At 42.2% G+C, this 27,157-nt stretch overlaps 1 protein-coding gene across 1 annotated transcript in view; it reads left to right on the plus strand.

Annotated features, from left to right (window-relative positions):
- Nucleotides 1-1,892: 1,892 nt before the first annotated feature.
- The window catches only part of SYT10 (synaptotagmin 10), a 49,022-nt gene continuing 23,757 nt past the window's right edge, over nt 1,893-27,157 (plus strand). Inside the window, exons 1-2 of the mRNA XM_070754856.1 lie at nt 1,893-2,043; nt 24,787-25,150. Of these exons, the coding sequence (XP_070610957.1) occupies nt 1,893-2,043; nt 24,787-25,150 (515 nt within the window). The remainder of the gene's footprint in view (nt 2,044-24,786; nt 25,151-27,157) is intronic.

The following is a 27,157-nucleotide window of genomic DNA, read 5'->3' on the forward strand; positions in this document are numbered from 1 at the left end:
TACCAGATAGATATCATAATATTATGGGTAATGAAATGTCTGCAAGTAAAACAAGCAAGCTCAGAGAGCAACCATGTCAACCCTGAGCTACAAATATTCTCCTTTGTTTATTTATTTTGGAAAAGCTTTTCCATCAGCTCTGATTAAATCTCAGTCAAATGCAGAGGTGTCTGAGTCCAAATGAGTAGCTGAATCTCCACCCATAGATTTAGCTGCATCATTTCATTGGGCAAATTCTCCCAAACTGTTGACTCTCTTTCAAAATAGAAATGTGGAATGAACATAACAAGGGAAAGAATGACGGTGTTGTCAAACTATGGACTTTTTATATATATAACTATGTTCCTTGCCTTCACCTCCTCCTGAAGCAGGCTTTACTTTCCCAACCTTACATCCCATAGGGAACGGGATCTTCAGATCCCACCACCTATCCGTTTTAGCTATGAAAAATGCCACATTGGGGAGAATTGCAGGCTTCATCTCTCTCTTTCCCCCCCTCCCTCTCAGTCTCCCTTTCTCATCTGTTTTTCTCACCACTTTCTTATATATATCTCTCTTTTTCTCCCTCTCAGTCTCTCTCATCTCATTTTCCATCTCTCTCATCTCTCTCCCACTCTATCTCTCTTTCTCTCTCTCTTTTCCCCTCTCAGTCTCTCTTTCTCATCTTTTTTCCTCATCTCTCTTTCTCCTCTCTCTCTCTCTCTCTTTCTCATCTCTCTCTTTCTCCCTCTCAGCCTCTCTTCTCTTCTCTATCTTTCTTACCTCTCTTTCTCTTTCGCCTTGTTTTTCCCTCTGTCTCTCTTTCTCATCTCTTTTTCTCAATTCTCTCTCTCTTTCTTCCTCTCTGTCTCCCTTTCTCATCCCTGTCCCATTGTCCCTCTGTCTTCCCCCCCTCTCTTTCTCATCTCGCTCATCTCTCTTTCTTTCTCCCTCTCTGTCTCTCCCTCTCATCTTTTCTTCTTTTTCCCTCTCTGTCTCTCTTTCTCCTCTCTTTTTCTCATCTCTCTCTCTCTTTCTCCTTCTCTGTCTCTCTCTCTTCCCCCCTCTCTCAATCCACCCACGCAGACACTGATATAAGGGGCTGCTTTCTGTCAGCCCCCGCGCAATTCCCCACTGCCCGTGTCCACCACCACGAGTTGCATCTCCAGCTTTCCCAGAGCCCGGGCCGCCTCGAGAGGTTAACCTGGACCACCCGCTCGTCTCCGTCGCCATGAGGTTCATCTCCCCCACGCGGCACTGCACGGCTCCTCCCTCCCCGGCTCTCCATCTCCCCCGAGCGCCAGCGGATCCCGTTCGGACCGGGCGCCGCGCTCCGCACCTGCACTCCTCCCAAGCAGCCGCGCTCCGCTGCCATTGGACCAAACCGCCTCCCGATGCCCTCCAGGCACAAAAGGCGTTGCTAAGTGCCGTGAGATTACTCCCCACCATCACCACCACCCCGCTCCGTGGCTATTTTTTTAAGCCTTTTCCACCCCAGTTTGGCGTCCTTGTTCTTCGGAGGGGAATCTCGACTCACTTTGCAACGTGCGGATCGGACTGTTCTTTCCTCCGCTGCTGCTCAGCACATCTCTACCTCCTCGTTCCCTCCTCCTCCTCTTCCTCCTCCTCCTCCTCCTCCTCCCGCTCCTTTCGCACTGATGACTTGAAAGCTGGAACTCTCCGGGTTTGGCGGGGTGGAGGGGAGGGGAGGAGGGGGGCGAGATGCCTCTTTCCAGCCCTACCGCGGGTGACCATCCCAGAGCGAGGAGGTGGAGGGGAACAAGCCGTCCTTTGCCCGTCGGGAGAAGAACCATGGCTCAGCTCGAGAGGAGGAAAGAGGAGGCTTAAAACAAAAAGAAAGAAGGAAGAAAAAAAGAAAGAAAAGAGAGAGAGAGAAAGAGCGCTTGAAGAAGATGAGTTTCCCCAAGGAAGACCGGGTGGGCGGCTTGTGCCACAAAGCGCTGCAGATCATCTCCGAGCTGTGCTTGGGTGGTCAAGTGGAACTGGAGAAATGTTCGGGCATTTTTCCCCTGGAGACCTCCAACCAAGGTATTAGCCGCACAGGTAGAGTAAAGCAGCTGCCTCGCTCGTCCCAGCTTTTGGTCCACCTGCTGGCTTGCTCGCCTCTCCGCTTGCTCCGCCGTCTGGGCGAGCGCCGCGCGGTTGGCTGACAAAAGGCAGGACTAGCGGAGAGGCGTAGGGGGAGAGCGACAGAGAGCCTGGTTCCCTCGACTAATGGCACCGGGGTTGTGTGGGCGTCGGGAAAGTTGAAGTTTCCCCCCCCCCCCCTCTTCCCTGCCGCCTTCTCCCTGGAGAGGAGAAGGCAAAAGGGCGAAGCGCCTCCAAAGTTTGGGCTCACCGACCCACCCACCCGGCTGGACTGGGACCGGGGAAATCCCGGTTTGGCCGGAGAGAGAGGGGTCTTCCCTTCCCAAGTCCCTCGAGAGTCGGGGCAAAAGATGCGATCGCCTCGGAATAGAAGAATAACGGAGTTGGAAGGGAGCGTAGAGATCTTCTAGTCCAACCCGTACACCGTTTGGAATCTCTAACGATCCGCGGGGAGAAACGAGAGGGGGGGAAACTTGTTGAAGTTTGGGGGCTGCTCTGGTTTTGTTTTGTTTTTTAATCCTGGACTAATTAATTAATCCAGTTCTAGCGTCTTCGGAAGCGCGCTTTAGGTGCCCAGAAAGACTATTTAAGGTTGCTTTGGGCCAATTCTAAGAATAAACCTTGAGCGATGGTAACAAACCGCTCCTCCGCCAGGCAACGAGCCTTGAGCAAGGTAGCCACATAGGTTGAACCCGCGCCTTCTACCTTACATTTTCTTTATCTCCGGCTCTGCCTCTTGCTAACTAGCTCTGAAAGGAATTTCAGGGGTTATGTGTTTAGAGACCGACACATTTTTTGCGATAATCTTTCCCCCTTGGTTTCAAATAATTGAGGGGTGGGGAACGTTATGCTTTTATTGAAAAAGGAAGAGAGAATGCTTCTAAATGAAACTTCTGCTGCCACATTTGTTGTTGTTGTTGTTATTGTTATTGTTGTTATGTTATGTTGTTGTTGTTGTTATTGTTGTTGTTATTATTATTATTATTATTATTATTATTATTATTATTACTACTACTATTATTATTATTATTATTATTATTACTATTAGTAGTAGCATTGTACTTGTTGTATTGTTATTGTTGTTGTTATTGTTGTTGTTGAAAGCTGTATAGGAACATTTTAACTAGGTTTGGGAGACTGGAATGTATAGGAATGAAACTGTCCCAATGCACTTGGTCTCTCTCCTCCTTTGTTCCTGAGATCTTCCTAGCAGGGCTGCTCAAAGTTAAGTGCAAGGCAACAGGTAGCAGGAATCAGTAGGAATGCTTCAGGTGTGTTATTGGGAGGGGAAATGTCCTGTGGGGCACAGACAGAGAGAGATTGAGAGAGAGACCATAGGTCTGTGGAGATAGGATTTGTGTGACCTTATCCTCCTCTCAAAAAATTGGGGGGGGGGAGGAAGTATTTCCTTTAGTTTTCCATTACATCTCCTAAGGTCAGAATAACAGCATTGATTAATCAGGCAGCAATCTATCTTGTCCAGTATTTTGCTTCCAGCAGTGGCCAGCCAGATGCCTCCCTGATCTAGAACAGGGAGGGCATAGATCAGAGGCAGGACACATGCTCTGCACGTAGAATATTCCATTTCCGGTAGCTTGCTTTTTTAAAAAAACTAGGAAAGGGTCTGTCTCTGTTTGTTGCTAATTGGAATACATAAAATCGAGCTGTAGGAAGTTTGGGGGTAGGTAGGAGAGGAGCTAAATCTGGAGCCTGATAAGTCAGAGACGTTATAGTTAAAAGAGTCAACTGTTCTAGGTAGATTTCCAGTTGTAGATAAAGGTCTATGGAGATTCTCAGTCATTCATGGTTGTCCCAAAGGTGCAACTGTGCTTTCTGGTTTTTCTTTAAGACATTTCACTTCTCATCTAAGAAGTTTCTTCAGCTCCTCTGAGTTGAAGATGTTTCCCTTCTCATCCAAGAAGCGAAATGTCTTCAAATTTAAAAAAACAGAAAGTCTAGTTGCCTCTTGGGGGAAAAATTCACCTTTGGGACAGTTGTAGATAACTTTGTATTCCCTCTGAAAGTTACCATATGTCTTATGGAGTTCTTAGGAACTCTATTCATGCATTATCAGGGATCAAAATTGTGTCTTACATGTATAGGAAAATGAATGGAAGTCTTTTCAGGTCTGCTATTCAGTGTGGCAACAGCCAAACTGTTGGACCTGTCTACAGAAGATATAACATTCCCCAGGTTAGAGATTTAACTTTATAACTCTTTCCAGTTTCAAATATTTATTTTTTATTTATTTATTTATTAAATTTGTATGCTGCCCCTCTCCGTAGACTCGGGGCGGCTCACAACAGTAACAGAAAACAATATATAATACAAATGTAATAATTAAAACTAAAAACCCATAATTAAAAAAAACATGCACACAATATACCATACATAAACAGTGTAGGCCTGGGGAAGTTATCTCAGTTCCCCAATGCCTGATGGCAGTGGTGGGTTTTAAGGAGTTTACGAAAGGCAAGGAGGGTGGGGGCAGTTCTAATCTCAGGGGGGAGCTGGTTCCAGAGGGTCAGGGCCGCCACAGAGAAGGCTCTTCCCCTGGGACCCGCCAAACGACATTGTTTAGTCAACGGGACCCGGAGAAGGCCAACTCTGTGGGACCTAATCAGTCGCTGGGATTCGTGCTGCAGAATAGTCACACATTCCAGTGAATACTCATAAAAGGTTCTGGTGGTCTTCTTTCTGAATAAACTGGGGAAGAGCAGATACTTTGGTCAGGTTAAATGCTACCAATGATGCAGAGTTGCCTTAAGTTTCTTTCGCTATTTCTATTTGATAGAGCATTGCTTCTCAGCCTTGGAAATTTTGAGATATATGGACTTCAATTACCAAAAGTGTTGCCGGGGGAATTTTGGAAACTGAAGCCCATACATCTTAAGAGTTACCAAGGTTGAAGCACACTGCTTTAGAAAAATCAAGAGTTTTTTCACGGCATGATTTTTGGAAGTGATTTGCTATTACCTTCTTCCTAGGGTTCTCATAGTCACCCAGCTTGCCTAAGGCAAGACTAAATCTCACAATCTCTCCGTTTCTAGCATGGTGCCTTAACCCTCTATAGTAAACAGGCTCTCAATAAAAGAAGACTAGAAAACTGAAAATCATTTATGTTGAGCTGCCATGAATGAAGTGCAAAGAACAACTGGCTAAGGTCTAGGACAGTGTTTCTCAAACTTGGCAACTCTAAAATGTCTGGACTTCAATTCTCAGAATTCCCTAGCCAGCATCAAAGTTTACACTTGTTAGAGTTGCTAAAGTTAAAAAATACTGGCCTAGGATAACATGAGCTATTGTTGCTGCTGCATATTGATTGCCAATTTGTTTTCAGGCCCAAGTTGTTGTTGTTGTTATTATTATTATTATTATTATTATTATTATTATTATTATTATTATTATTATTTATTGGATTTGTATGCCGCCCATCTCCACAGACTCGGGGCGGCTAACAACAGTGGTAAAACAACATGAACAATCCAATTAATAAAAACAACTAAAAAACCCTTATTATAAAAACCCAAACATACACACAAACATACCATGCATAACTTGTAATAGCCTAGGGGGAAAGGATAACTTAACTCCCCCATGCCTGGCGACAAAGGTGGGTCTTAAGTAATTTGCGAAAGACAAGGAGGGTGGGGGCCATTCTAATCTCTGGGGGGAGTTGGTTCCAGAGGGCCAGGACCGCCACAGAGAAGGCTCTTCCCCTGGGGCCCGCCAAACAACATTGTTTGGTCGACGGGACCCGGAGAAGGCCAACTCTGTGGGACCTTATTGGCCGCTGGGATTCGTGGGGTAGAAGGCGGTTCTGGATATATTCTGGCCCAATGCCATGTAGGGCTTTAAAGGTCATTACCAACACTTTGAATTGTGACCGGAAACCGATCGGCAGCCAGTGCATTTAGGATTTGCTCTTTAAAAACTGTTAAAAGTTCATTTCCAACATTTATTTATTTGCTCTCAATAAATCAGGTCTTTGTTATATGCCTATTGATTGAAAAACAATCCGTTTTGTGGGTATGGGGGGAAAGGATGTTTTGATGGTGATTTTATGACTCTATCATTCAGTTGGGTACTATTCAATCCACAGTTTTATGCAGAAGTAATATATTTGAACATGGGGTGGTAATTCACTGATGGATTAAAGTCTGTTGTAACTATCCCATCCTTAATGATATAATAACTGCTTCCAAAATTCCTATTATAACCCCAGTTCTGTCAGACTTCACCAACCATTAGTTAATTCATAATTCACCAAAACTCATTACATAAGGGTCGTAGAGAGGTCTGGAAAGTACTATGAAGTGGTATGTAAGTCTAAGTAGGTAAGTCTAAGTGCTATTGCTATCTGATGAATCCAATTTCTTTTTAAAAAATAGACCACAATCTTCTAGACATTCATTTTATCTTTGGTAATGTCCTCAAGAATGTTCCAACTGAAAAATATCAATAACAGACCAGTATAACTGAGGTTAAGGATTTCAAGATCCAATGAATTCGTAATTCCAAGATTTAAAAAGTTCATTCCTAGGGATGCATCAAAACAGATGCATATGCTCAATTTTGCATGAAGGTGAGAAACAGCAGAAATGATAGCTCCCTTAGAAATTATTAACCTGGGTCTGGTTTAGATGAGTAGTTTTAACAGCTCATTCTTTTCATGCAGAGATAGCAGAAATGCAAAAAAAGAAGTGGAGGGCAATCTGCAAATTGTCCAAAGATGAGTTATCCAAAGTTGTACTAAGCCAATGCAAAAATAAAAAGGGGGGGCGGGGGCGGAATCACTTTGGACTTGTGGTTAAAGAACAGGCTAGAAAGCAGGAGACTGAGTTCAAGTCCTACCTTGGCCATGAAAGCTAGTTGAGTGACTTTGGGCCAGAAACTCTCAACCCATTCTACTTCACGGTAGAAGTAAGTATGCCCATGTTACTCCAACACTCTGCAGTCTGCACTGGTTGCCGATCAGTTTCCGGTCACAATTCAAAGTGTTGGTAATGACCTATAAAGCCCTACATGGCATCGGATCAGAATATCTCCGGGACCGCCTTCTGCCACACGAATCCCAGCAACCGGTTAGGTCCCACAGAGTGGGCCTTCTCCGGGTCCCGTCAACTAAACAATGTCGTCTGGCGGGACTCAGGGGAAGAGCCTTCTCTGTGGTGGCTCCGACCCTCTGGAACCAGCTCCCCCCAGAGATTAGGATTGCCCCCACCCTCCTTGCCTTTCGGAAACTCCTTAAAACCCACCTCTGCCATCAGCATGGGGGAATTGAAACATCTCCCCCTTGCCCATGTAGTTTCTGTGTATGATTCGATTGTGTGCTTGTTTTTTATATATTGCGGTTTCTTTTGGATTTTTTAACCTAAAACTGTAATTTAGATTGCTAAATATTAGATTTGTTACTATGTATTATTTTTTACCATTGTTGTGAGCCGCCCCGAGTCTACGGAGAGGGACGGCATACAAATCCAATAAATCTAATCTAATCTTCAGAAAATTTCTTCCTAAAAAGACTTCCCCCCCAGGCATGGGATTTGACAATAACCTATGTTAATTAATTAGCAGTGGGACTTGTGGTTGACCTTGCTGAAGCTGCTAAGAAACTAAAGGAAGCCTAAAGCAGTACTGGACACTCCCAAAAGCTCTGTCTGCAACAGGGGTCTCCAACCTTGTCAACTTTAAGACTTGTGGACTTCAACTCCCAGACAGAGTTTGCTTCGCTGGCTGAGGAACTCTGGGAGTTGAAATCCACAAGTTTTAAAGTTGCCAAGGTCGGAGGCCTCTGGTTTACAGAGATTCTCAATCATCCAGATCCTCGTTGTCCCAAAGGTGTTTTTCAAAAGGCAAATGGACTTTTGAGAATTTTATTTTCCTTTTGAAAATATTTCACTTCTCATCAGCTTCTTCAGAATACTTGTTGGTGTCAGAGAGCCTATCACACCCTCAGCTTTCCCCTCAGGGTTCTCCATAAATTAAAGTTGTGCAGTATTGTATCTGTAACCTTCCCAGAAGGACTCCAGAATCCTCACACAGCTTCAAAAACTACAGAAAAATTTGAAACCGTGTGATTCAACTTGCAGTTTCCTGCCTTGATTTACAAGTATGTTACTCTGTTTCAGTCAGGTAGCTGGATCAGGGATGAAATACTCCCGGTTCATTTATACCTGTCGGTAGTCAGAGAGCCAGTCATAAACAGAGCATGAGGCTCCGCCCACCTTCCCGGATGCGCCATTTGGGTTCTTTTACCAACCATCTGCATGCAGAGAATGCTTTACACATGCGCAGAGGGTAAAAGAACCCAAATGGTGGCATCTGGTGAGGTGGGCGGAGCCTCATACTCCCTTGGCGACTGGTTCTCCAACAATGGGTGGGTGTCAACAGACTCAAACTCAACCCGGATAAGATGGAGTGGCTGTGGATCCTGCCTCCCAGGGACAATTCCATCTGTCCGTCCATAACCCTGGGGGGGGGAATTATTGACCCCCTCAGAGAGGGTCCGCAACTTGGGCGTCCTCCTCGATCCACAGCTCACATTAGAGAAACATCTTTCAGCTGTGGCGAGGGGGGCGTTTGCCCAGGTTCGCCTGGTGCACCAGTTGCAGCCCTATCTGGACTGGGACTCACTGCTCACAGTCACTCATGCACTCATCACCTCGAGGTTCGACTACTGTAATGCTCTCTAATTGGGACTACCTTTGAAAAGTGTTCGGAAACTTCAGATCGTGCAGAATGCAGCTGCGAGAGCAATCATGGGCTTTCCAAGATATGCCCATGTCACACCAACACTCCGCAGTCTGCATTGGTTGCCGATCAATTTCCGGGCACAATTCAAAGTGTTGGTTATGACCTATAAAGCCCTTCATGGCATTGGACCAGAATACCTCCGGGACCGCCTTCTGCCGCACGAATCCCAGCGACCGGTTAGGTCCTACAGAGTTGGCCTTCTCCGGGTCCCATCGACTAAACAATGTCGTTTAGCGGGACCCAGGAGAAGAGCCTTCTCTGTGGTGGCCCCAACCCTCTGGAACCAGCTCCCCCCAGAGATTAGAACTGCCCCCACCCTCCTTGCCTTTCGTAAAGTTCTTAAGACCCATCTCTGCCGTCAGGCATGGGAGAATTGACACATCTCCCCCAGGCCTATACAGTTTATACATGGAATGTTTGTGTGTGTGTTTGCTTTTAATAATGGGTTTTTTTTAGTGTTTTTTAAATTATTAGATTTGTTTTTTACATTGTTCTTGTTATTGTTGTGAGCCGCCCCGAGTCTACGGAGAGGGGCGGCATACAAATCTAATAAATAAATAAATAAATAAATAAATAAATAAATAAATGAATGAATGAATGAATGAATGAATAAATAAATAAATAAATAAATAAATAAATAAATAAATAAATAGATAAATAGATAAATAGATAAACAAATAAATAAACAAATAAATAAACAAATAAATAAACAAATAAATAAACAAATAAATAAATAAACAAATAAACAAACAGACAAACAGACAAACCGTCAGGCACAAGCAAACCGAGAACATTTCACCCCTGAGCTAGATCAAACTTCAGCTGCTTGTACAACAGTTTCATGTGATCCAGGTAGAAACAATTTTTACTTGAAGCATCCAGCTGCTGAACTGTTGATCTTGACCTCAACTTCCCGTCAAGCTTCTGACAGCATAACTTTGGGGGCTGTCATTGTACAGAGTCAGAAATAAATGTTACTTTCCATCCCCCGCTTACCCAATCAATATTCCCACCTCACTTCTGTAAAAGCTTATATCCCAATCATTAATACCACAAGATAACCTACAAGCAGATCACCTTTCAGCATTTAGAACAAAGTCCAGACAATTTTCTGTCACATCTGAGGTAATATTTGAGACACACTCATGATTGCCACTATGGACGTAAACATATTAATTGCTCCACACAATTTAGGGGCTATTTTGACATGAACGAGAATGCTTTCCAGTACTTTAAGTATTAGAATCCTCCCCATCAGCCCTGAAATTCTAATAAATGATTTGAAAAATGGACACTGATCAAAATCATCTATCTGTAGTCCAAACTGTATTCAGAAAGCTTCAAGAGAAATAATGTACAATCCTTCATGTCTGGGTCTTGGAAAAGCCTAACAAAACTTATTAAAAACTTATTATTGTTGCAGTTACAATGATAGAATGGGATATAATGATAGAATGGGAATAAATAAAGAAGGGGTTTAAGTTGGCTTTCACTGGGTGACATAGCGACCTCAATCCATCTACCTCTCATAGTTTTATTCCTCTGGATAAAATGAAATAAAGGGGAAACTTCCTTCTTTGAGCTCCCAAAGACAAGATGAAATATAAACACAGTTATACAAGAAACATTCAACTAAAAGCAATCCAAATTACAGGCTATCTCTGACAGAGCCGGGGTGGCGCATCAGGTCATAAGTCTAAATGCTATTGCCATGTTTTAAACGCTGAAAGGGTACAGATATTGCTCTAATCCAAAAGAGTCGGGGTGGCGCAGCAGGTAGAGTGCTGTACTGCAGGCCACTGAAGCTGACTGTAGATCTGTAGGTCAGCAGTTCAAATCTCATCACCGGTTCAAGGTTGACTCAGCCTTCCATCCTTCCGAGGTGGGTAAAATGAGGACCCGGATTGTGGGGGCAATAGGCTGGCTCTGTTAAAAAGTGCTATTGCTAACATGTTATAAGCCGCCCTGAGTCTAAGGAAAAGGGCGGCATAAAAATTGAATGAACGAACGAACAAACAAACAAACAAACAAACAAACAAATAAGTAAGTAAGTAAATAAATAATCTTAGTTGGTGTTGTACATACTCTTGATCAGTTGGAGGATGGTGAAGATATTGAGGATTCAGATTCAGACAGTGTTTATGAAGTAGTGGGGGGGGGGGTTACAGGTAGTAGAACAGGTGGGAGGCCAGCCACAGGATGGGGCTATGAGTTCAGGATCTAGTGAGGGAGAATCAGACATGCACTGGGTTAATCCTAAATTCAGAAGGATTCAGAAACGTAGAGAGCAAAGGTCTGGAAGAAGATATTAAGGACAGGAATGGGTTAAATATTGTAGTGAGGTATTTGGCACATCAGGGGGCTAGTGGAGAAGAAGGGTGGAGTTTCAACATTGCTGAAAAGAAATATGGAGGTGTTTCCGCCACGCTAAAGTAAGCCAAGTATTTTGTGTTGTATTTAGTCAGTGCTGCTGTCTTTTTTAAAGCTATGTAATTAGGAAATAAATCTTGTCTAAGTGAAGCAGGAAAAGGAATGTGAGAAATGCGGCTAAGAGAGAGATGATGTCTGGAATGTGTTGAAAATACAGGAGAGCAGAGAAATAAACGGAGTTGCTTTATTCATGAAGTGATGCATTTAATGAGAGTTATTTGTAATTACTAAACTTCTACCAGAAACCAGAACAGTTGTGAGTCTAGGAGGACACCCAAATTGCGAACCCATTCTGAGGGGAGTAGTCTCTCCCACCCCCGAGCCAAGGATGAATAGTCGATATAGTCTTTCGGAGACAATACCCACAGCCGCTCGGTCTTGTCAGGATGAAGACTGAGCCTGTTAACTCCCATCCAGACCCTCCAGGCACCGGTATATCACATCCATTGCTTCACTGAACTGATAGTGAAGCCGTGCATTTATTTAGTATATTCCTTTTTCCTGGGAAAAAAGATGAAAAGATATTTGCAAACATTAACTGTCCATGTGTCAGCAAAGTTACAGATAGGAGAGTATAATTTAAGTTATAAAGACACAAAAATATTCCAACACTTCTATGCGATCAAAGTACAAGTATTTTGATAGGTTCGGCACAATATTTCCACTCACCATCCTTTCCCATTAGTATATTGTAGTTGCTAAGAAACCAAAGTGTCTTCCAGGTAGTCCTGTTTCAAAATCATGTATTTCTTCTTTAAATTGGTTATATTTGGTGTTCTGTCGAACTCTCTGGTAGAATCCTCCCAAAAAATGCACAGATACAATTTCAGACACACATACGTTTGAACATTCAAAACAATGTCCTTTATACCGAAAATGCAAATAAACTAAGCCCTCTTTTTGTATAGCAAAGAACACTCGTCTCCAAACAAACTGGTAATTTGTACAAGTCCCTTATCAGTTCTGTGATACTTAGCTTGCAGCTGTGAGGCAATTCACAGTCCTTCTTCTTTCACAAAGTGAAACACACTTTGCTCTGGGTTAGTTTCAAAGCGGGGAAAAATCAGCACACAAAGATCAAAGTCAGCAAAGCAGTCATGAAACACAATGATCAGATAATCCTCCACAATGGCCAAACCCACAGGCTGCTATTTATAGCAGCCTCACTAATTACCACAGCCCCACTCAACCACAGGTGGCCTCATTTTCTTTGATAATAATCTCTCAGTTGTTGTTGCCTATGCATCGCTCTCCGCATGCGTGGCTGTATCATTAACTCTTGTTCTGAATCCAAGGAGGAGCTAGATAATTGATCTCCTTCTGAGCTGTCTGCCACACTCTCCTCCTCCCTGTCACTCATGCCTTCTTGGTCTTAGGAGCCTTCATCAGCAGATTCCATGGGGGGGGCAAAACAGGCCTGCAGCATGTGGATGTCTCCCCCACATGGGCCAGAGCTAACCACAACATTTGGGGAGAAATAGTAGCTCAGCTTTGATGCAAACACACCTTGTTCTGTTCTTGGCATCTCCAACATTTGTTTGTTTGTCTTGAAGGACTGTTGGGCTAAAACTCTGGAGATTAATTGCAAGCTGAAATATACTTTATTACTTTTTCCGGCCCTATGTGTGATCTGGCACAATTGTTTTTTATTCCAGACTCTCCATAATCATCCACAAAAAAAAATTCACAAATCCTGTGATTTTTAACATTGTTTCATTATCATGCAGGAGACAGACACCACTTAGAGATATGAAGCATTGCCAATGGTTTACACAGTTAATCCTGGAATTGATAGATAACATTTATGATCTGATGCAAACAAAAGGCAGCTTAATTTTGTTATTATGTGGCTTTAATTAAAATGCCACTTTACTTCTGCTTTATTATACCTTTCAGAGTTAGAGGGAAAATGTTTGTGAAGTCCTTTGATAATTCTAAAGCAATACATCAACATTCATTTGTTATTATTCTTATCCTCAACATCCCCAAACAATGGAATAGGAAATATACATAAAAGAAAGTTAAAGCAATTCTCCTCCCCCCAAATAATTACCTTGTATTTATAGTTGTAGTGTAGCCTAAAGTCCATACAGGTGGATTGTTGGGAAACTGCTTCAAAGCATCCATTGATACACACAAGCCCAGCAACTTATTTCTTAAAAACTCAGTGCAACCAAGGACTGAGTACAGTATGTGAGTACATCTGCCCATTCGGAAGGCACTTTCATCAGCATTACTTCCTAAATGAAAGTCTTCTGCCAATATCAGTGTACAGCTAGTCACACATTTATGTCCCACATGTACAAATGGGTCACATCATATCCATGTTAGTCAGAGGAGAAAACATCTCCAAGAATTGTTTAAATTTATTTATTTATTTGGTCCAATACACAATGAGGGTTTTAGTGGGTATATATCTATATACACATAGTAAAATACATGATGAAGGTTATAGAGGAGATACTCATAGTAAAATATATCTAAGAAATAATAGAAAAGAAGGTATAGTAATAGAACATATCAATGAAAGAATAGAAGAAGAGATATAGGAATAGAAGAAAGGAATAGGAGATATAGGAGAGCAATAGGACAGGGGACGGAAGGCACTCTAGTGCACATGTACTCGCCCCTTACCGACCTCTTAGGAATCTGGATAGGTCAACCGTTGAGTCATCAACCCTAATCGATAAGGTAGGGAAATTGGGCAATATAGATTAGATTAGATTAGATTAGATTTATTGGATTTATATGCCGCCCCTCTCCGCAGACTCGGGGCGGCTCACAACAATGACAAAACAGTACATAATGACAAATCCAATACCCACCAATCCAATTACAATTTTAGGCTAAAAAATTCATAAAAACAACCCCAGAATATATAAAAACAAGCACACAATCAATCAAAAACCAGAACAACATGGGCAAGGGGGAGATGTTTCAGTTCCCCCATGCCTCACGGCAGAGGTGGGTTTTAAGGAGTTTGCGAAAGGCAAGGAGGGTGGGGGCAATCCTAATCTCAGGGGGGAGCTGGTTCCAGAGGGTCGGAGCCGCCACAGAGAAGGCTCTAACCCTAGGTCCCGCCAGACGACATTGTTTAGTCGACGGGACCCGAAGAAGGCCAACTCTGTGGGACCGAACCGGTCGCTGGGATTCGTGCGGCAGAAGGCGGTCCCGAAGGTATTCTGGTCCAGTGCCATGAAGGGCTTTATAGGTCATAACCAACACTTTGAATTGTGACCAGAAACTGATCGGCAACCAATGCAGACTGCGGAGTGTTGGAGTAATATGGGCATACTTAGAGAAGCCCATAATTGCTCTCGCAGCTGCATTCTGCACGATCTGAAGTTTCCGAACACTTCTCAAAGGTAGCCCCATGTAGAGAGCGTTACAGTAGTCAAACCTCGAGGTGATGAGGGCATGAGTGACTGTGAGCAATGACTCCCGGTCCAAATATATGGAATCATTGGTTGTGTTTTAGATAATTTTCTGTCTAGCTTCTTTGTTGCGGGGAGGAATTGTCTCAAAGTAATCTCTCTTGTTCTCATATAGCAGTGGTTCTCAAGCTGGGTGTCGGGACCCCTTTGGGGGGTCAAATGACCGTTTCAAAGGGGTCGCCTAAGACCATGGGAAAAGACAAATTTCCCATGGTGTTAGGAATTAAAGCTTCTATTCTGACGTCTTGGAACATATTTTTACAATCCGACCAATCAGGCGTTTAAAGTGAGGGCGTCCCTCTGACCTTCCTGCCAATCAGCTGAAAGCTCTGTTGGGAGAATTGGCGCTAGACTTATGGTTGGAGGTCCCCACAACATGAGGAGATGTATTAAGGGGTCACGACATTAGAAAGGTTGAGAACCACTGTCATATAGCAAAGTTCTGTGTCAGTCAGGAAGCTATAGATCAGATAGATATGGGAAAAAATAATGTTTTCATGAATGGGAAGACCTTTTGATCTACCAGAGTTTGATTCTGATTTAGTTTCTTTATATATTTATAATTTCTCCTGCATTCATTAGGATCTATTGATGTTTAGACTTCATAGCCTTAGAAGCTTTATAACCATCAAGATGAGAAAAGCCTAATTGTAGTTTCAGGACAAGAGAGATATAAATGTACTCTAACTGTTAAGAATGGCTTCTGACTAAACTCTATAATTACTCCAACTCAGTACGCATTAATCAGGCACACTGAGAACATACATCGCCCTTTGAGTATTTTGGATGCATAAACCCTAACCATTAGAAGTCTGTGGAGATCCAGGTCATGGTTGTCCCAAAGGTGCTTTTTCAGAAGGCAACTCGACCTTTCTTATTTTCTTTTTTTTGCTTCTCATCCAAGAAGCTTAAGAACATAAGAAGAGCCCTGCTGAATCAGGCCAAACCCCATCGAGTCCAGAATTCTGTGCCACACAGTGGCCCACCGATTGTACATGGGGCTCTTGAGCAGAAAGAGAAGGCAAAACCCTCCCTTTCCCTTGACCCCCAACAAATGGTACCCAAGGGAATCCTGCCTGCCTCAACTAACATAGAGGCGGCACTTGGACATCCGTTTCAATAACCATCGATACACTTGGCATTCATGAATCTGTCTAATCCTGCCTTGAAGCTATCCAGGCTGACAGCTGTCACAACCTCTTCTGGAAGTGACTCCCATAAACCAACAACCCTCTGGGTGAAGAAATATTTCCCTTTATTTGTCCTCATTTTCTTACCTATGAGCTTTAGGGAATGCCCTCTCATCCTAGTATTGTGTGATAGAGAAAAGAATTTTTCTCTATCCACCCTTTCTATCCCATGCATGATTTTATGCACTTCGATCAAGTCAGCCCTTAAACGCCGTCTTTCAAGGCTGAGGAGACCAAGGCGTTGCAACCTGGTTTCATAAGGCAGGTGCTCCATTTCCTTGATCATACTTGTTGCCCTTTTTTGCACCTTTTCCAGTTCCCTTATATCCTTATATTATAAAGATTAGATTAGATTAGATTAGATTTATTGGATTTATATGCCGCCCCTCTCCGCAGACTCGGGGCGGCTCACAACAATGGCAAAAACAGTACATAGTGACAAATCTAATATTTACCAATCTAATTACAGTTTTATGTTAAAAAATTCATAAAAGCAACCCCAATATATATAAAAAGCAAGGACACAATCAATCATACACCAAAACAACATGGGCAAGGGGAGATGTTTCCATTCCCCCATGCCTGATGGCAGAGGTGGGTTTTAAGGAGTTTACGAAAGGCAAGGAGGGTGGGGGCAATCCTCATCTCTGGGGGGAGATGGTTCCAGAGGGTCGGAGCCACCACAGAGAAGGCTCTTCCCCTGGGTCCCGCCAGATGACATTGTTTAGTCAACAGGACCCAGAGAAGGCCAACTCTGACCCTTCTTCAACTCTGGCAGGATGGTGGGGAATGGAAGGATTGATGTTCCTTGCAGATAGGTGGTCATTTGCATCCTTTTAGAGGGTCCTTGAAGTATTTGGAGGTTTATCTGTGTTCTCAGAGTCACCTGACTAGTGTTCCTCGTTCCTGTAGTCTGCAATCTTTCCTCTGGAAATCCATTCCTACTCCCACACCATTCAAAGGGTGTTCATCCCAAATTCTGTAGCTAAAACTCTGTAGAGATTGCCTCCAGTTGTCTCTTGAGAAAGCACCTTTGGGTCTAACCACTAGGCAAACCTGCCTCTGGTTTTCTGGTACAAAGTATAATTTAAATGGTGCTGGTTATTTATGGTCTTTGCAATACTGAACGAGAGCCTCCGTGGCTTTTCTAAATTTATTTATTAAATTTATTTATTTATTAAATTTGTATGCCGCCCCTCTCCGCAGACTCCGCAGACTAAATCCTATAGGAGTCCTAGAAAGAATGAGTATATCTTCTTGTTTACAGAGTTGGTTAAGGCTCACCATCCAAGACCACCAGGCAGCATTTCAAACTTTGACAAACATCACCTAAAATATCTTTATAAAATTGCAACCTAAAAGAAAGTAAGTAAACATTTTCACCCTTACTGATTTGTTGATTGGATAATCAACTCCTCTATTGTCATATAAAGGAGGAGTCTCCAACCTTGGCAGCTTTAAACCTGGCGGACTTCAACTCCCAGAATTCCCCAGCCAGGGAATTGATGTCCACCAGGTTTAAAGTTGCCAAGGTTGGAGACCTCTGCTATAAAGGAGAACAGGAGAAGGCATTATTCCACAGTGTGTTAGCAAAACTATTTATTTATTTGTCTGTTTGTTTGTTTAGATTTGTATACCCACTCCCGAAGGACTCAGGGGGGCTTACAACTATAAAACGATAAAACAATGTAAAATCAATTTACAACATTAGTAATAATATAAAAACCCTTAAATAGAATCATACCGTATGATACATTCCAATCAAATCTGATTTAGGCCAGAATTAAGAAATGTCAGTCCTCACAGTCCCCAGGCCTGCCGGAAAAGCCATGTTTTCAAGGCTTTCAGTAGGGTGCTGAGAAGTACAGACCTCAGGGGGTAGTTGGGTCCAGAGAGCCAGGGCCACCACAGAGAAGGTCCTTCCCCATGGTCCTGCCAACCGACACTGCTTAGTCGACGGGACCCGGAGAAGGCCAGCCCTGTGGATTCTAATTGGTCACTGTGAGCTATGAGGTAGGTCCTGTAAGTAGTATTATCGGAGCTCATCAAGTTTTGACAGCAGGTGTCCACGTGGGAAAGCAACACTCCTTCCCACCAAAATGGAGTGCATCCTATTCCTCCTTTAACATTACCCTCTCCCCTTTTTTTGTTTCCATTACTTTTTACTCTTGGCTTGCTTTTATTGTCCTCTGCTGAGCATGAAACATGATTTACTTGTTGTTAGAAAACAGTTTGTGCCATTATTGCATCATCATTCACTTTGGTATCATGTGGAGGGGTGAACTGTTGCTTCCTGTGGTTGTGTGCCAGATGCTCTGTATTCCTGGCCATTGTGCTCAGCTAGAAAGAAATGACCCGTGGAGCCAAGATACCTTTTCCCTTATAGCGCATGATTTATGGCCACCATTTCTTGGGTTAAGCTCTTCACGTAACTATTAAAGAAGCAAGGAAGTAACTGAAACATCTAGGACAGATTTTCGCACCACTCTACTGTTGGAAAGCATTGTCTATTGGTTCTATACATATTCAACACATTACTTAAAAACAGGACTCCATGGCTGGTTCCGTGTTGGAATTTTTGAGTCATATAATATGTATGTGCGGCTATATGCATAATTTTGTATTTACAGTGTTACATAGAAACATAGAAGACTGACGGCAGAAAAAGATCTCATGGCCCATCTAGTCTGCCCTTATACTATTTCATGTATTTTGTCTTACAATGGATATATGTTTATCCCAGGCATGTTTAAATTCAGTTACTGTGGATTTACCAACCACGTCTGCTGGAAGTTTGTTCCAAGGATCTACTACTCTTTCAGTGAAATAATATTTTCTCACGTTGCTTTTGATCTTTCCCCCAAATAACTTCAGATTGTGTCCCCTTGTTCTTGTGTTCACTTTCCTATTAAAAACACTTCCCTCCTGAACCTTAGATAACCCTTTAACATATTTAAATGTTTCAATCATGTCCCCCCTTTTCCTTCTGGCCTCCAGACTATACAGATTGAGTTCATTAAGTCTTTCCTGATACGTTTTATGCTTAAGACCTTCCACCATTCTTTGGACCCGTTCAATTTTGTCAATATCTTTTTGTAGGTGAGGTCTCCAGAACTGAACACAGTATTCCAAATGTGGTCTCACCAGCGCTCTATATAAGTGGATCACAATCTCCCTCTTCCTGCTTGTTATACCTCTAGTGTTCCCTCGATTTTCGCGGGGGATGCGTTCTGAGACCGCCCGCGAAAGTTGAATTTCCGCGAAGTAGAGATGCGGAAGTAAATACACCATTTTTGGCTATGGACAGTATCACAAGCCTTCCCTTAACACTTTAAACCCCTAAATTACCAATTCCCATTCCTTTAACAACCATTTACTCACCATTATTACTGATACTCACCATTGAATAAGACACTTAGTGATCCTGATATTTATAAACATAATTATTTATTAACAATAATTATTTTTTTTGTTATTTATTTGCAAAAACTATTAGTTTGGCGATGACGTATGATGTCATCGGGCAGGAAAAACCATGGTATAGAAAAAAAATGCGAAGTATTTTTTAATTAATATATTTTTTAAAACCGTGGTATAGGCTATTTGCGAAGTTCGAACCTGCGAAAATCGAGGGAACACTGTATTCATTTATTTTCTCATGTTTACGCAGTGTACATTGGAGGGGGTGACCTTTTGAAAGCTGCATGCAATGGATTTCCATTTTAATGTATGCCAATTAGTGTACATTCAAAGTACACTAATGGGCATACATTAAAATGAAAATCTGTTGGGTACATTCAAAGTATACTAATCCTCGGAGAGGGGCGGCATATAAATCAAAACAAACAAACAAACAAACAATAGACAATAAAATTATGAGCCACAGTGGCAAAGTGGTGAGAGTGTGGTACTGCAGACTACTTCTGCTGACTGCCAGCTGTTTGCAATTTGGCAGTTTGAATGTCACCAGGCTCAAGATTGACTCATCCTTCCAGAGTCAGTAAAAACGAGGAGCCAGATTGTTGGGGGCAATATGGGAGCTCTGTAAACCACTTAGAGAGGACTGTAAAGGCCTGTGAAACACTATATATTGCATGTCTAAGTGCTACTGCTACTGCTATTCTATCTATCTATCTATCTATCTATCTATCTATCTATCTATCTATCTACCTATCTATATTATACCTCTCAGAGCTCATAATAAAACCTCACAGAGTCAGCCTCTTCTGGGTTCCATCGACTAAGGAATGCAGGTTGACGGGACCACGGGAGAGAGCCTTCTCTGTGGCTGTCCTGGCTCTATGGAACCAACTTCCCCCCAATATCGGTACTGCTCTCACCCTGCTGGCCTTTCGCAAAGCTACGAAGACCTAGCTTTGCCGGCAGGCCTGGGGTCCATAAATTCACAGCTTGATGGGCAACTGTAAGAATGGTGTGTACGCACAAGAGTGGGATTTTCTTTTTCTAATAACTTTTTATGGGTTTTTTTTTAGTTTGTTAGTTTTTTAGTTTGTTAGTTTTAACCTCAGTTAACTCTCCGACTTCCTTTACTGTTTTGTATTTATTCTTATTGTACTTGTACCATTGTTGTGAGCCGCCCTGAGTCCTTTGGGATTGGGCGGCATAGAAGTCAAATAAATAAATAAGTAAGTAAGTAAGTAAGTAAGTAAGTAAGTAAGTAAGTAAGTAAGTAAGTAAGTAAGTAAGTAAGTAAGTAAGTAAATATCCATCCATCCATCCATCCAACTATCTATCTTTCTCTCTCTCTTTCTCTTTCTCTTTCTCTATCACACATTCTATCTATCTATCTATCTATCTATCTATCTATCATCTTCTGTGCATGTGCAGAAGCAAAGAAATCACTGAAAATCGGTGAAATTTCATGCACGGCAGCGTCCTCGCGCAAGGTTTTGCTTGCTGTGCATGAACCAGGGATAAATGTGAGTCACTTCTCCAGTATCTGCATGTAAATCACTTCACTGTGGGGATTCTGGAACGGTCCTAATTGTGACAAATGGTCATAAGTCACCTTTTTCAGGGTTAAGGGTCATTGTAACTTTGGACGATCACTAAGCGAACTGTTGTAAGTCAAGGACCAACTGCAATACTTCTGGATGATCATTAGATGGCAGCAAAGAGGAATTCAAAACGGTGAAACTTTGTGGCTCTCTAATGGGGGATTGTTCAATCCAACTATGGTAACTCTACATTCCATCATGTTTTTCTTATTGAGTTTTTGGATAGAACAGAAGAACTCAGGGGTGGAATGTGCTCGGTTCACTTGTGCCTACCAGTCGTCGGAGAGCCAGTCGCAAAGGCAAAGCAAGGCTCCGCCCACCCACTCACCCGCCTCCATTTGGGTTCTTTTATCCTCTGGGCATGTACAGAGTATTCTGTGCATGCACAGAGGATAAAAGAACCCAAATGGTAGCCTCTGCAACTGGTTCTCCAGCAACCAACAGGCACAAATGAACCAGGAGCATTTTACCTTTGGAAGAACTACACAAGCATCATTGGTATGATAGCATCACTCTTCTTTATTTGAAGAGGTTACATGCAGGTAACGATGCATTGGGAAGATAAACATCTTATGCCTCTGCAATCATCCTTTAGAATTCTCACTATTGAAACCTTTTCATCATCTTGTAATTCTACTTTTTTCAAAAGCCAAAAAATTGCCTTCTCTCGCTGAAACGCTGGTCTGGGCACCAGCATTTTAGCAACATTTCCACTATAATAATAAAAAACCCTCTCAACGCTTACTTTCAAAGCAAAATGGGCAATCACAAATATCATTGTGTTTATTTATTCGTTTCAGAATTGGATACTGGCAACTTGGAAAATAGTGCCCAGCCCCTTGCAGCAGTAAAAATAGAAAATAAAATTGTAACCCCGTAAAACTATCATAAAGCAATAAAAATGAGCTACACATGCCATTAAATAATACCAACCACGAACTCCATCCTTGATACAGTAATAATGTTGCAAGCAGGCCATTAGTAGGCCTAAAAATGGATTTTTATCAACATTCTGAATGACAGCATTTGGACAAGGGAAGTTACCAAGTCTGCATTGGTTGCCGATCAGTTTCTGGTCACAATTCAAAGTGTTGGTCATTACCTATAAAGCCCTTCATGGCACCGGACCAGGATATCTGTGAGACCGCCTTCTGCCGCACAAATCCCAGCGGCCGGTTAGGTCCCACAGAGTTGGCCTTCTCCGGATCCCGTCGACTAAACAATGTCGTCTGGTGGGACCTAGGGGAAGAGCCTTCTCTGTGGCGGCTCCGACCCTCTGGAATCAGCTCCCTCCAGATATTAGAACTGCCCCCACCCTCCTTGCCTTTCATAAACTTCTTAAAAACCACCTCTGTCGTCAAGCGTGGGGGAACTGAGACATCTCCCCCTGCCTATTTGGTTTTTGTGCATGATATGACTGTATGTATGTTTTTTATATTGGGGTTTCTTGCTTTTTAGACTTTTAAAATGTACTATTGTTATTTTAGATTCTAATTATTAGATTTGTCATTATGTATTGTTTTTATCACTGTTGTCAGCCGCCCCGAGTCTACGGAGAGGGGCGGCATACAAATCTAAATAATAATAATAATAATAATAATAATAATAATAATAATAATAATAACAACCCAGCCTCCAGACCTCCCCACAATTTGAGAAACATTAGAGAAGGAAATCTCAAATCATCCTCTTTTGAATGATCAAAAGTAGTATGTCCTATTCAGAAGAGATATTCCTGAAATCTCAAGCCAATTTTCTCCTCAAACTTTCACCAACAGTTAAAATGAAAGACATCTTAGAATGAGTGGAAGGTTGCTGAAGAGAGATCCAATAGAAGAGGAAGGAGGCATTTTCTGACAGTGACAATAATTAATCAATGGAACAGCTTGTCTCCTGGGGTTATGGGTGCTCCATCACTGAAGGTTTTCAAAAACAGACTGGAAAAACACTTGACTGGAATAGTATAAAGCAGGGGGGGTCAAACTTAAGGCCTGTGGATTGGATCCGACCCACAGGGTGCTTACAGTAGATCTGGCCTGCGAGGCTGTCCTGAAAACAGCAAAGGACTAACCTGCAGTGCCTCCACCAGTGAAAATAGTGCTCAGGAGGGCCGTGTGCAGCCCTTCCAAGCTCCATTTTCACTGGCAGAGGGTTGCAGAAGGATGTCACAGCCAGAAACGGAGTTCAGGAGCCTGTTTTCTATTGGCAAAGCACTCAAACTTCCACCGGCACCCCCAACATGAGTGACATCATGGCCACACCCACCCTAGGGAATCCTGATTCAGTTAACAAACATGTTACAATCTTAACAACTGCAGTGATTCACTTAACAACTGTGTGAAGAAAGGTCATAAAACCGGGCAAAACTCACATAATGTCTCGCTTAACAGAAATTTTGAGTTCGGTTGAGGCCGTAGGTGGAGGATTATCTGTAATGGTTTTAAATAATGACGATTTTATATTTTGCTGTTTTATTGGATTGTTGCATGCTGTCCAGAGTTGCTTTCTGTGAGATACCATATAGATTTGATTAAATGAATGAATGAATGAATGAATGAATGAATGAATGAATGAATGAATGAATGAATGAACTGTGCTTTTGAATAAAGAATAATGGCTTTTCATCAGTTTTTAAGTTGTCTTTTTTTGCTAAAACAATGAGACTGGTGAATAAAAAAAAGTCTTAGAATAAACAAAGAAGCATTAAAATCTCCCATGGAAATATAAAAGTATATTAAAAACTTAAAAACGTATTCTTATGAGTTTTCAAGTTCTATATCTTAAGATGTTTTTTTAAGGGCAGAAAGTTTTGGATCAAATCCCTTTTTCAAGGTCTGGATGACTCTGGACAACTCACCCCCATATTTTATTCTTGCACTTCAAATTTGGTGTAATATTAAGTTATATGTTTGAGCAGCATATCATCAGGATCTTGTTGCTTTTCATCACAAAGGTGAAAACAGTATCGTGTTGCGATGAAAGTGCCAATATTTTTAGGCGTGTGTACGATGTGATTCTTATTCTTCTTCTTCTTCTTCTTCTTCTTCCTCCTCCTCCTCCTCTTCTTCTTCCTCCTGCTCCTGCTCTTCCTCTTCCTCCTCTTCTTCTTCCTCCTCCTGCTCCTCTTCCTCCTGCTCCTCCTCTTCTTCTTCCTCCTGCTCTTGCTCCTCTTCCTCCTGCTCCTGCTCCTCCAACTCCTATTCTTCCTCTTCCTCCTGCTGCTTCTGCTCCTGCTCCTCCTTCTGCTCCTGCTCCTTCTCTTGCTCCTCCTCCTCCTCCCCTTCTTCCTCTTCCTCTTCCTCTTCCTCTTCCTCTTCTTCTTCTTCTTCTTCTCCTCCTCCTTCTCCTCCTCCTCCTCCTTCCTATCATATTCCCGCCAAGTTCAGGGTCCACTTTTCTGATCTTTGAACACCACTTTGCCCGGTCAGTTGCATCTCCAGGATGCAGGCCCACGGTTTGCATATCTTTGTTGAGGGCATCTTGCCATCTCTGTTTTGGGCCCCTGCGAGCTCGCCAAACATTGACTTCCAATTGGCAATAGTGGAAAGTGCTCCCACTTTGGAAAGATGTGGTCAAGAAGGGAAATGTGTGTGATGTGATGCACATAGGAAAAAAAGAAAGCACTTGTGTAAGGGTCTCTAATTCCCAGGCCACAACCCACTGCCACATCATGGCCTATTCCCAACAGGGCAATGCGAGAGCGGGCTGGCGCGCACACAGACACACAGCTCAACTTGCAGCTGATTAAATCAGCACTCAGATTGCCTTGTAACATGACTAATCTACTAATTGACCCAATTAGATTTTGAATTAATCTTCCAATTCAAAGAAATTAAAGCCACTCGAATGCCTTTCCTCTCTTGTTTACAGACATCTCTGTCAGCCTGTTGGCAGTGGTCGTGGGCTTCTGTGGGCTCGCCTTGCTGCTAGTCTCGCTCTTCGTCTTCTGGAAGTTGTGTTGGCCATGGTGGCGAAGCAAACCCACCGCTTCAGAAACAACAAGCGTCCCTCAGAGCACCACCACCGTTCCCCCTGAGTTTTTGGAAACCAACGAGAAAAAGGAAAGCCTTATTAAAGAAAACGGGAAGCCTTCGACACATATCCTGGAAGCAGCGATGAAAATCAGCCACACTTCCCCGGACATTCCTGCAGAAGTCCAAAATGCTTTAAAAGAACATCTCATCAAACATGCACGAATGCAAAGGCAGATTACAGAGCCTACATCTTCGTCCAGGTAAGAGAAAGCTAAACAAACTTTTACAGAATCTCACACAGAATAGACCATTTAGTTGAGGATCAAATACGAGCAAATGGTGCTATGTGATTCTTAAATAAAAAGCTGGACATTAGTGGTTCTCAATCTGTGGTGTGTGGATTCCTGGGGAGTTGTGATGTTGTCACAAGGGATCCACGAAGACTTGAAGAAATATTTTATTGAATTTATTTTCTCAAGCACCTATTGGGTAATAAATATAAGTATAAACATAACTATTAATACATGAAATTGATAATGAAATTATTGATATAATGAAATGAAATAGATTTAAGTCTTGAGTTAAGTCTTGATGGCCATGGTCCATTGCCACAAAAGGAGATTGGTGGTGAAGACTAGACTAGACTAGACTTGATTAGACTAGACATGATTAGACTAGATTTGACTAGATTAGACTAGACTAGACTAGAGCAGAGCAGAACAGAATAGAATAGAATAACAGGGTTGCTCATCTAGTCCAACCTCCTGGTCAAGCTGGAGACCCTATGTCATTTTTGACAAATGACTGTCCAGGCTCTTCTTGAAATCTTCCAGTGATGAAGCCTCCACAACTTCTGAAGGCAAGCACTGGAACTGAACTTTTAAAGCAATTCAAGAAAATTGAGCTACTTGCCTAATCTGTTATCATACTGAACCTTGTGGGTCCAGTACAAAACCTTAAAATGTGACTGTGCTCCTCAACAAATAATGCTGTCTATCATTTGTCCTTTGTGAGGCTATTCAAATGATTTGACTTAATCAACTGAAAAAGAGTCCAAGCACCTATTTGAAAACTTATCTTGGTCAGTAAGCCACTCCCACTCACTCACATGACCATCAAGCCACCCCAGTCACATGATTGTCAAGCCACTCCCACCTGATCACATGACCACCAAGCCACACCCACAAAATAAGGCACACCCACAGTGTGGCAGTAAAAAATTTGGCGGCCCATCACTGGATGTGAGCTTCAGTATTCTGGATTCTCGAAATCCTATGCTTCTGTGTCAGAAATGTGAATATACATCAATACTGGAATAGTCATTTGACCTATATCCTCTTCTTTGCTGCTATCAATAAAGAGTTTTCCATTTCTATGCATTAATAATAAAACTATCACAGTTCAAGTGATTCTACTGAAAGGAAAATTATCTAAGGTAACCTTGAATCTGAAGACTTATTGCATAGGAATGAGTACAAATGCAATGCAATGAACCTTAATTAAATATTTTACAATCTCCTATTTCGTACTCTTTTATAAGAGACCTGCATATAAAAAGGGGTTTTATGTCTCGATTCCTGGAAGCAATAAAATGACATGTGACGAAGCAGTTTTGTGTTACTGTCTGTTTATCTCCAGAGTGCAATTTCACCTCTCTTGGAAGCTCATGAAAAGCATTCTTCTTGATGGGAAAGAGGGTGAAAAAACCCAAGTCCTGCAAATACTTTTATGAGTGCAAAAAGCTTCTGGTGCTGTTTAGTCCGATCATTTCACCACCTCAAATTTAGAAAGTTTTCCAAAAATCTGAAATTAGGAATAAGACTTTGAATATAGATTCAAAGAGATCAATAAAACTGTTTAATAAGTACTTCGTTTTAATTCATTTTCTCATTTTTCCAATTGTAATGGTTTTTGCCATTCAATTTTAATGCGTTTGGCTGTTCTTGTCTGAAAGGGGCAAGGAATTTATAGAAACATAGAAGACTGACGGCAGAAAAAGACCTCATGATCCATCTAGTCTGCCCTTATATAATTTTCTGTGTTTTATCTTAGGATGGATATATGTTTATCCCAGGCATGTTTAAATTCAGTTACTGTGAATTTACCAAACACGTCTGCTGGAAGTTTGTTCCAAGGATCTACTACTCTTTCAGTAAAATAATATTTTCTCACGTTTCTTTTGATCTTTCCCCCAACTAACTTCAGATTGTGTCCCCTTGTTCTTGTGTTCACTTTCCTATTAAAAACACTTCCCTCCTGGACCTTAT

This window comes from Erythrolamprus reginae, chromosome 6, assembly GCF_031021105.1.
Source record: "Erythrolamprus reginae isolate rEryReg1 chromosome 6, rEryReg1.hap1, whole genome shotgun sequence".
Lineage (NCBI taxonomy): Eukaryota > Metazoa > Chordata > Lepidosauria > Squamata > Dipsadidae > Erythrolamprus > Erythrolamprus reginae.